We start from the raw sequence: 11862 nt of genomic DNA on the forward strand, positions 1-11862 counted from the left end.
TAATGGACAATTACAGCATCTCTTATTTTTTAAAAATTTCAATCAAAACATATTGAAAATTCTTTCCTGAATCCGAAAATCTGATTGATTTTTTCCTTCAAATGTGTATTTATTTAATTATTAAACATTTAAATTGCCCAAAAAGACCTCTGTAGGTGATACAATCAAAAAAGATTTCTGAGTGATTATGACGTCGCATTTGCTGAATGGAAACATACCTCATCCAGTGTTTTCATTATAGAAAAAAAATGAGAGAGAATTTCTCACCCTTCTTCAAAAAACAGGGTGAGATTTCTAAAAATTAAAAAAACACAAATAGATTACAATACAAATAGAAAAACACAAATAGATAAAAATTATTTCTTTAATTATAATATTTAACATCTTCTATTTTTTTAAAAATTGAATATTTTTGTTGCATCATCATATGGAAAATGTTCTATATCTACTTTTTCATCAGCTATTCTCATTAGGTTGCTCAAATGCTCATCAGTCAATCTGTTACGATATTTTGTTTTAATTCGGTTTTGGGTGCTAAATGGCCTTGCGCTGAACTATTCTGAATCACCAATTAAATTTGTAGCATTGTGCACACAATTTCCTATCCTCTACATCTGCCAGCACAGGCTTTTCAATTATTTCTGTTACAGAATAATGAAGTTCGTTTAAGTGATTTCCGTGTTCATACTTCTTAGGCCTCCCAGCATAGTTTTCACAGACTTCAACTTCTCAAATTGCTGTAAATTGTCGATGAAGGACTACTTAGGTACCTATAAATTAAGCAATAAATTCCCTGCTTTATTACCAAAAAATCATAGTTGGCAATGCAGATAACTCAAATGAAATTTTATTCCACATAAAACGAAACTTTTTTTCTTCTTCATATTGACATTTTGAACTTAATACAACCAATAAAAATAAAAGCTATTGATACTTACTGAACTAAAAGTAACAGCTGTAGCCTGAGCAGCAATATTAGTACCTTTTTTAGTATTTTTAAATCCTTCAACGCCCTGAAATGAGATGAAGAGAGTGAATAGGAGTGATATATTAGTAGTAATAAACAAAATTTTAGAGCAAATAATTTAACTTCAGACAAGAATAAAAATTCTTAAAAGAAACAAAATTATTTCGGCTAATTGATTGCTGTGTAGACAAATGACTTTTTGAAATACATAATTCCTTTTGAAATATATAATTTTAAACACAAGCTACCTCTACCAGTAAATAGGGAAGTTCAGATAGTTGTATGCTAATTCACTGAGATTTGATAAAATCACAATCTAAATTATATTAAGTAGTAAAAAAACACAGCATAACAGAATACCATTAACTATATTTTGTTCTAAGAAAATCAAATATTTGTAATTGTATTTACATTCTTTCATAAATCTGAGAAATAAAATTGTATAGTTTTTTAAAAGCACAAGCTTAAAATTAGATATAAAAAATATTATAATACTGTAATAACAAATCTGTAGACTATTATATAAATTTTCCAAAAAACTAACTACAAACAGCTAGCTTTTTAACATAAAAGAAAAATTAATATATTAAAAGCTCAAACACAATCAATTACAAACACAATCAAGAGCTCTATCTTTAAAATCAAAACAGCCCTAACAGTCACATGGAGACAATGTAAAAATATTTAATTTGAAACTGAACTCAGCAATCCATATGATAAATCCATATTTCAAGTATCTAAATAATTTTAACAGAAAAAACATTCATACAGAATAAATTAAATCCAAACTTTTGTCTCAATAATTGCTACCAGAATAAATACATCATTCCAGACAAATTAGTTCTGATTAATATCATCATTCATGTTACAATAACAGCAGACAGATCCAGACTCATTGGTGAAAAGTTATTCAGATAAATTATGCATAGCACAGATAAAATGTGCATATCACTCTGTGAATTATTATAATTTTTTTTCCTGCTAATATTATACAAGTTTCTGCATAACTCCTTTGCTAACAAATCGCTGTGGTATGTGCCAATGGAAATTTCTTTACAAAAACTAATTTCTGAAAACTTCAAAAGAGACTATCATAGTAGATTTTTTTTTTTTAATTTTGAAATCTCAGATAAAATTATTTACAATGCCTGCTGCGGTGCTGGAGGATTTCTGCTACCACGTTTATAAGAAATACTTTCAATTTGGTCTTATTTTTGTGACTTTAAAGAAATGTGATATACAATATTGATGACATATTCACATTATCAACATAAAATACACATGGTCAAAGCCATAATTACAGACATGGGATCAGACACTTTCTTTTCGGCTTTTTAACTTTCATAAATAAATATTTAGATAACTTCCCAAATTTTACAATGTAGCAACTTATCTCCCAATTAAAAATAATGTAAACTATTAATTTGCTATAGGAGAAAAACATTTTAATTAATAAAATGTCAGAAAAAACCAAGACAAAAAAAAAAGCATGATTACTGTTGTATTAATATGACCAATTGTTCTGAAATGGTACGTAACTCAGGTTCAAAAATTTTATAAAAGACTTAATTTAAGGACACGACATAATAAAATTTAAAACACTGTTCTTAACAAGCATTTAACAGCAAAACAGCTTTTTAAACGTAGCATTATTTTACTATTCATAAAATAATAAATTATTTAAATATATTAGTTCTATTTTGTTTTTTCATGAAATTATAACTTTCTCTAGCTTTAGTGAAAAAAAAATTTTTTTGCTAAAATTTCAAAAATAGTAAAGAGACATGACATTTGTCTGCTATTCATAGAATTGTGCACACATATATTTAATACATATTTTAATCACATTATGTATATTTTATGTACAATCACATTAGGTATATTTTTGATATATTCATGAGTTGACACTTATCACAGAAATTAAAAATTTCTTTAGAACATAATATAACTTATAATACATTACCAATCAAAATTTTGAAAATAAAATAAACAGTAAAATAATAATTAAAATAAAATAGGGAAAGAATGTAATAATTTAAGACCTTTGTATTATTTATAGACACGAGAATTCATAAAATAAATTGTCAGAAACTTTGATAAAAATTATTTGCTAACATATTAATTTCAATAACAAATATACTTACACAACTTCTTACTTCCTTTGTACCACCTGAAAAACAAAAAATATATGTTTAGTTAATGAAAATCCAATTATAAATCAGATTTATTAAACAATCACTACATATAAACATTACCTTAACACATTCATGCAACAAGTTCAAAAGAATAGGAATAGTATCTCATAATTCCATTTGCTTTGCCAGCTGAGCCTTCATTTTTCCAGGATCTCTAAAAAGGAATCAGATATGAAAAGAAATATTTTAAAATATGCATGAATGTGTTAAAAGTTTTACTATATATGCATGGCTTAAAACAAACACAATCAATGCCAAAATTTCAAAAAGATATATTAGAAGGGGTCTATCCAGCTCGAATTGACTACCGTTTGACAGCGCCTTCACAAATTCAACTTTAGGAAAAATGGTAGTTTCACAAAATACTTTTTCTGAAAATTTTATTTTTGTATCCCTTAAGAAATGATAAATCCATAATTTTGCATTGATTTTTTAATATAATTTTTCACAAATTATGTCTAAATTTCAGAAAATAGGTACCTCTCAGAAAAACCTAGACAGACCCCTGAGAGAGTAGTATTTTGCTAACTTAATGTTTTTATCAATTTATTTAATTAATAATTAGAACGTTTTATCATGCATTGACATCTTGTATTAGGCCACAATTACATAATTATACATTATTAAAACTAGAAAAAAGAATTTTTTATACATATTTCACTTACCAAAATAACAACAGATTAAATTTTAAAATTTAAAAAAAAAAAAAAAAAACTTTATATTTTATAAATTTATTATAATATTTTTTACTCTAGAATATGAGTTACAATTAATTTTTTTTCGTTTGTTGAACTTCTAATGAGTAAGCTTCTTTTAACGAAATCCTGACGGTATAAAACAAAATATTAAAAGAGGTATGAACATAAAAACATTTAAAAAATTATTTTAAAACTATTTACAGTGAAAAAGACTTAAATATTGTAGGATAAATTTAATATGAAAGATAAAATATTTAATATTATGAATGTGTTCCTAGTTCACCCAAATGCTGAAAATTAATAAAATTAGATAATGGTTTTAAAAAAAACTTATAATAGTTTGGAATAAACTATCTGAGAAATGTAATTCCTTATTCTTGAATTCTGTTCCTGACTTGAAATACTTCTTAAATTTTCATAAAAACATATACTTTTCATAATTTATAAAGTATTTTATCATTGAAAAAAATTTTTTTTTGAATTTGCTACTTTTTTATTAATAAGCATTTTACATAAATACTTTTCGAGGAATATTCAGATAAACAGAAATTTTACATAAATAGATAGATTATATATTGAATATAAGTCTTAACACAAGTTGAAAAAAAAAATTCTCTTTCTAAATTCTTGCAATCCTTCCATAGAACACTTTTTGAGAACCACTGATCTAGAAAGTAATTTTTCTTTCCATATTCACTTAGGAAAAGTTGCGTTCATTTGCTCAAGAATTAAGTCTTTTACACTTACTGTGAAGAAAGTTTTTAAATACCCCAAACAATTTTTTGACTCTCCATTGATAAACCAAAAGAAATAACTCAAATTAGATTGTTGAAATAAAAACATAAAAAAACAATTTTTGTCTAATTAAACCATTTTCAAAAATGAAAAAACATTTATAAGTTAATTTTTCAAATTCGAAAAATAAACAGTTTGTTAAAATTAAAAAAGGAATAATTTTTGCTCTATGTCTTAAAAATACTTTCCACTGTTAAATGATCTGCATTCAATTTATCAATTTTGTCAACAATTCAATTTAAATCTATCAATCATAGTTTCCAACATAAAAAAAATAAGCTATTTTCATGTTGCAATAATATTCAATAAAATTTAAAATATAAAAAAAATACAAATATTTAATTTCAAAATAATTATAAAATCTGCAAAAAAAAATTTTCTTAATTTTCTTAAAGCAAAGATAAAATGTCTTAATTCAAATATTTCTATTAGTGTTTAATTTTTCTCAATATAACAAAAAAATTACAAAAATTCAACTTTTTTACTTTTTTTCCAGATCTCAATATTTTTATGACATTACATACCAATTTTAAAGAACCACTCAGTTAATTTGCAAAAATCATTATTAAGGCTGCATTAAGTTAAGAGGGCAAAACTTACATTAATCTTTAGACATGATTCATGCTTTTTCAAAAGTATGAAATAAGGCATAACAAAATAAATAATACAATAATCTTAATTAAAATTTAATACACTTTATCATTCCATTTGGTTAATATCATTACTTTAATTAACAAGAATACATTGAAATTTTTAATTGATTTAGTTATGAAGTTTAAATTAATTATTAAAATTTTTTAGCAGTGATAAATCAAAATTTTAAAAAAGTGGTTTTAAAACTAAATTGATATTAAAACCGTGAAAAATTTACAAAATGCTACTTAAAATTTAATGATTTCAGTGAACATACATTAAAATGTATATTCAAGAATTAAAAAACTTAAAATTCTCAGTATTTTCATCAAACTTCTAAAATAAATTGTAACTCATGATTAGAGTTTGAAATAGATATTAAAATTTAATGGTCTATTAGGACAAAAAATTGATATGGTAGACAAACTTGAGAAAAGAACTTTACAATTACAATTCCCATGTTATGGTTATGGTACAAATCAAAAATTGTTTATTGCCATCTAAAACTAACTAGGTTCATTAGCCCAGAAGGATTGAAGATCGGAAAATAAATTCAAGGATAAAAAGCTACATCATAAATAAGAAAAAAAACTGAGACCAAATAAATAAATGAAGAAAACAAAGAAAGAACTAACAAAATTTACTAAAAATTAATTATCAAAATATTATAAAACTAAAATAAAGTCACTCCAAAAGAGCAAAAAAATATTTTATTATTGAATAATTTCACTGCCAGTACATGAATGCAAAACACAAAACATGTAAATTTGAAATTTAAACATTAAAATTTTAAAAAAAAATTGTGTCATTCCAATTGATAAAACATGCAATTGAATTCCACTCCAAGCAGAGCACTAATATTAGTACAACAAATATTATATCCATGGAATTCAATGTATAAAACTAATTTTAGTTAATATTTTCTTAATCGCAAAATTTCAAGAAGACAAATTTGTCACCCTTGAGTGTGATTTCAGCGCCATTAGGAAAATATTTGACAACAAATTTTGCCATGTTGCTCTGCAGGCGTGAACCCTACTCATAATACCGTTAGAAAATATATAATTAAGTTTGATTGCCTAAAAGTAATAAATTAAAAATTTTGATTGAATTTCATAACTTTTTTTTAACTAGATAAATACTTATTTCTCAATAATCAGCACAGATAACTAACTGTTTGTATATTAACATAAATATGTATACTTTGAGATTATATTTCCTAAGCTTTGACCATAATATTGAATAAATGAGCACTGAATACTAAAAATATATTACCAATTGCATCAGTCAACATAAATATAGTGTTGTTTTTGGAGACTCTAATATGCACAATTGGAAGATCTGCAAATTTAATGCCATTGAAAAGAACATTATTGGTATTTTCATCTGGGAAGTCACATTTCCTAAAAGAAATGTTTTCTACATTAGTATAAATAAAATACAGAAAACATACCATAAAAGTGCATAATACATATTACTAACATTATATTAACATTAAATGCAGTAGCTATATATTAATTATCAAATTTAGGAGTTAAAATTTGATTAGGTTTTCTAAATTAAATTTATCACATTAAATTTACAAAACAATTATGAAGCCTTAACATCAAGTTTTATCAAGAACTTTTTTTCCAAATCAGCAGCCATTTACAAATATTAAGAATCTTTTTAAGAGGACAAGATAAAAGCAGAGAAAGTAATAAACATATGATGCAGATATTCTAAGAGGGTAACAATACTTTCCATTACTGTCAAATAGGAATTTTACATAATAATTCAGATATTATAAAATAATGCTAATATAACTTCAACATAATTACTAGAAAATTAACAATTATATATCTGTATAATCTATGCTATAAAAAAATAAAATAATCAACTTTATCAAACAAAAAATTAAAAAATTATAAAAATTTAAGAGGCATTTAAAATAAAAAATTATAAGTAATCAAAGTTTGTGGAATAAAGCAAAATAATTTTAACTTGATTAAATTAATAATTTGCACATGCATTTCTATATTAGCACAATACAGAAATTCAATAGTGGTATATTAGGCAGCCTACACATTTGCATTGTTTAAGTTATTGACAAACAAGTAATATTTTATGAAATAGTTAAATTTAAGTTATATAACTAACTTCACAAGACTAAATACAAACAAGAAGTACAAAATATATATTTATACTAATTAGGAATTAACAGGTCTCAAATACCCTTTAAAAAATTCAGTCAATTTTAAAACCACCAAAAGAAAATTTAAAAAAAAAAAAATGATGGAAGCTTCCAACTTAAGAAATACATGTTTCAAGTAAACAGACCTATCTGTCAATACTCGTAGTCGTCATTAATAAAACATAGGACAAGCTGGTAAAAATTATAGAACAAAAAATTATTTGTAAGAATTTAGGTGCTGAAGAAATCGTCCAATTAAGGATATTAAAATTAAAATGTATCTTTAACTACTAATCCATTTAATGTAGCTACAAACAAAAACAGAAAAAACGAAAATAGATATATACACTAAAATGTTGCAAGGCATAAAAGTAAAGAAAAAGAGACACGTATACAGTTTCAGATAGCTATTTAAGCCATAGGGCCAATTTTTAACTCTATAATGCTAAAAACTACACTAAATACAAAATTTAATGTTTTAAGTACATATAATTATTTAACTACCAATTAAACGTATGAACAATAAATTAAACGTAGTAAATTGAAAAAATTTGCAGCAATCGATTTATTTGGGCACATAAGTTGCAAAATGGCGCAAGGTTAAGTTAAGAAAGAATACTAAAAATCGTAATAAATATGAATCAGAACTTACAGTAATTTTAGCGCAAATATGAGATTTATGTTCAAAAACTAAAGTTGGATAAATATGCAGCTGAAATTGAGAAAGCAATATGAAATATGTGATTTTAAACCACGTAAATACAAAATGGCTACTCTGATCATATAACAAGAAATGAAATGGCGTACTTGATCCAGGCAGGTTCAATGTCGAAAGTTTTCTCTTGAGGAACAGTATTTTCCTTGATAACTATATTCTGTCGCTTATTTTTCCGAAAATCTCTACATAAAGAGGACGATTCAAATATATTTCTGTGAAAATTTAAATTAAGGTTATTTTTTAAAGCTAAATTAATGGCTCCTAGTATACTCTTGGCCATCTTGAACGTTCGAAACGAGAACGAGAAATGAAAAAGGATGTTGTGATGTGATATGACGTTGTACGTCTACACTGGAATTTAGTTTCGGTTTACAGTTAAATGGAAAATATTGACCCGAGGCATTTTTCATACTAAAGCAACCTTATTTCTGTATTGCAAACAAATAAAACAGTGAAATATTTCTGGGAAGAATTTCATAAAAAGTGAAACATTTTTGTATCTTAAAAGCAGAAGACTCATTTTCCCTACAAGTAGTGAAATTTTAAGAATCACTACTGGCCTAAGGAAAATTTCCTTTGTTTTTATTTATTTATTTTTTTCAGCTGAGCCGTTTTTTTCAGCCTGAGCCAATCATCCATTTCGGAGCAGAAGCTTTTCCAGCAATAATGAAGAGCTGCAAGATTTGGCAACTTATCGCTACAAACGACGTTAACCTCAACTATAGAATAATCAGTAAAGAAAAGCGTGCATCGATTAACATTGCTTTTCGGAAACTTTTTTTTATACTTATACAAATTCACAGAGAATTTTATTAGCGATTAAAAATGTTAAATAAAAAATTGTATATGTGCTACATGCCAATTACATCAATCTTTTTTTTAATGATTTCAAAGTGAATTTTTTACTAACTTTTATGTTTCTTTTAGATCTGGGTTTTTCTGATTTCTTTTCAGGTTCTTTTTTTAACAAAATTAAAATAGAAAAAAAAAACATGTTTTGATCTGAAATATATTTAAGTATGTTTTCATAATAAAAATAATTAAATTTATAATACAATATTTTAAATGTAAATGTCTACAATCATGAGAAGTAATAAGCTTTGTTTCAAAATCAAGAATTAATTTGAAATTAGTTTTTTCAGTTGAAACTTATGGGGAGGGTAAGAAACGACATTTGATAAATTTTTAAATAATTTATTTAATTACACATCTTATTTCAAATCACATTTTCATAACATTTACTTAAATAAGTACTTATATAAGTACTTATTTATTATAAATTTTATTCCTTATTTATGTATTACGTAATACATAAATAAGGAATAAAATTTTTTTAAAAAATATATCTGCATATCATTCTAGGTAGAAATAGTTTTTGCACATTTTCGGTTCTTTAATAATAAAATAATAATAATAATTAAACAAATGGAGTCGAATTAAGAAATTTATACTTGCATTAGATATAAGCTTATCTAAAATTGATCCAGGTTTGGGACAGCCTATTACTTTCAAATTTTTTTGAAGAATTTTTATGGAGTTTAGAACATTGAAAATCGTTGGAATAGCATCAGGTCTTAATTTATTGTTACCATCTTTTCTATTTATTTCCAGTTGAGATTCTTCAAAATGAACCTACAAAAATAGTTAGAATACTTTATTTTTATACTTAAGATAAATCACATTAAAAAAATTTAGCGTTTAGAATTTTTAAACATACTGCCATGAAATTTTCTCTCACAGAAATTAATAATGTCAGCAATTTAACACAAGAATTACAAACAAAAAGAAACATTGGAGATCAAACAAGAAAGATCACATACGAAATAGATTTCTTATGATAAATGTAAGCAAATCGCTTGAACTTTAGGTGATATATTACCATAAATAACTAAAAAATAAACTTAAATTACCCAAGATTAAGAAAGTAGCTGCTTGATCTTTGTGTAATAAAAAGGAATACAGTAAAAAATAAGTAAATATTTGTTTTTGACTAAAAGAAATACTTGAAAGTGAATACAAAACTTGGCGATTTTGAAATAAGTTTGGCGAATACTTCACCCAATCTCTTGCCTTTATATACTGGTTTTATTGCACATAAACACTTAAAATTGTTAAATAAATCAATAAGTGTTGTTTAAAAGTCATATTTTAAATAAATTTATACTTAATAAATGCAATTTTCAATGAAAATTCTTATATTTGGTACATAGTTAAAGCTGTACAGTCCGCAAAAAAAAAAAAAAAGATATCACCCTGAATAACTTTCGTTCTAATGATCGGATTTTCACGAACTAAGTGTCAATCTTAATGGTTCCTGGGGTTGACCTCAAATATGCTAATTATTAATTAAGTTACGAAATCAGACACAAAAACGTACTTTCTCTGAATAAACACATATTTTCTTTACATATTTGGATTTCTTATCTGGGAATCTGGGAAATGTGATCTCTATAGTTTGGCCAGGAGAGAGACTCAAAGTTTGGACCCTTTAATGGTAATTTTACTTCTTACGTATTTCACCTTATCTGGGAAAAATTTTGAAATAAGTTCTATGTCAAACTGATATCTAATCAGTCTTACTTTGTTTAAAGAATTTTCATAGATTGGACAAGCCTAATCACAAGAATAACTATATTTTATTGATAATTAAATATTATTTTATAATATTGCAAGAGTATAATATTGTGCAAGAGTATAATATACTTTTGCGTTTTCAGTCATATTTTAAAAACTAATGAGGTAAATCAAGAAAAAAAAAACTGCACCCACTCATAAAACTCATTTACCCAAAGATAATTTCATGAAAAAAATAATTTTTAATAATTATTAATTATTTTTTATTATTTAATTAAAGTGAGGATGTAAAAATGTTGAATTATAAGGTATGGATTTTTTTATACCACATTAATCTACATATTTTTCAATTGAAAAATCTAAAGTTTCAACTGTTTTTATTCATTAGAAGATGAGAAAAATTTAAATTAATTATTTTAAAAAAAATAATTTGGCGACAGTGAAGAAATTATTAAATGGGGCGATTAATATTAAAATGTGATAAACTTACGAGGAACTCGACTTAGCGCGTGTAAAATTTCATTCATATTTTTTTCGCTAATAATCGTTTGCTAATATTTTTATTTTTTTAAAACTATAAAATACGATGTTTCTTTTTCAGTAGTCTAAAATTCTATTTGCAATTTAGTAAAGAAATTTAAATAAAAAATTTTATTGAATAAAAAACATTTCATTCCACGAATGGCGAGTTTTATAAAAGCGTGCTTCTGATAGAATATGATTATACACAAGATTGTGCTTATTTAATGTGATTATTTTTTAGTTTTTTTCTCAATAACTGATACAATTTCAATAATATACATACGTATGAATAGATTTGGAATAAAATATTTATCAATTTCTTGAATATATTTTTTATAAATATTAATAAAAATACGTAGTAAACATATTTAAGCATATCTCACAACACAACATCGCAAATTTCTCAACATGTTATATATTGTCTTAATCTTAAAAGTAATTTTTAATCACCTGTCCGGAAGTGTTTCGCAGAACTATTTTACCAATTATTTAATTAAATATTAACATTTTTAAAAATCTTATTCTTTACCCTACTACGTTTATTATTTCTGCATTTTCATTAATATACTAATGAATTTTTTTAGTAC

At 24.6% G+C, this 11862-nt stretch overlaps 1 protein-coding gene across 1 annotated transcript in view; it reads right to left on the reverse strand.

Moving 5' to 3' along the window:
• The window catches only part of LOC107446697 (mitochondrial ribosomal protein S11), a gene marked incomplete in the record, with an annotated part of 20222 nt that extends 11698 nt beyond the window's left edge, over window positions 1-8524 (reverse strand). The window contains 4 exon segments of the mRNA XM_043043199.2: window positions 939-1013; window positions 3112-3137; window positions 6564-6691; window positions 8269-8524. Of these exon segments, the coding sequence (XP_042899133.1) occupies window positions 939-1013; window positions 3112-3137; window positions 6564-6691; window positions 8269-8459 (420 nt within the window).
• Window positions 8525-11862: the final 3338 nt, after the last annotated feature.

The sequence above is a fragment of the Parasteatoda tepidariorum genome, chromosome 7, assembly GCF_043381705.1.
Source record: "Parasteatoda tepidariorum isolate YZ-2023 chromosome 7, CAS_Ptep_4.0, whole genome shotgun sequence".
Taxonomy (NCBI): Eukaryota; Metazoa; Arthropoda; class Arachnida; order Araneae; family Theridiidae; genus Parasteatoda; species Parasteatoda tepidariorum.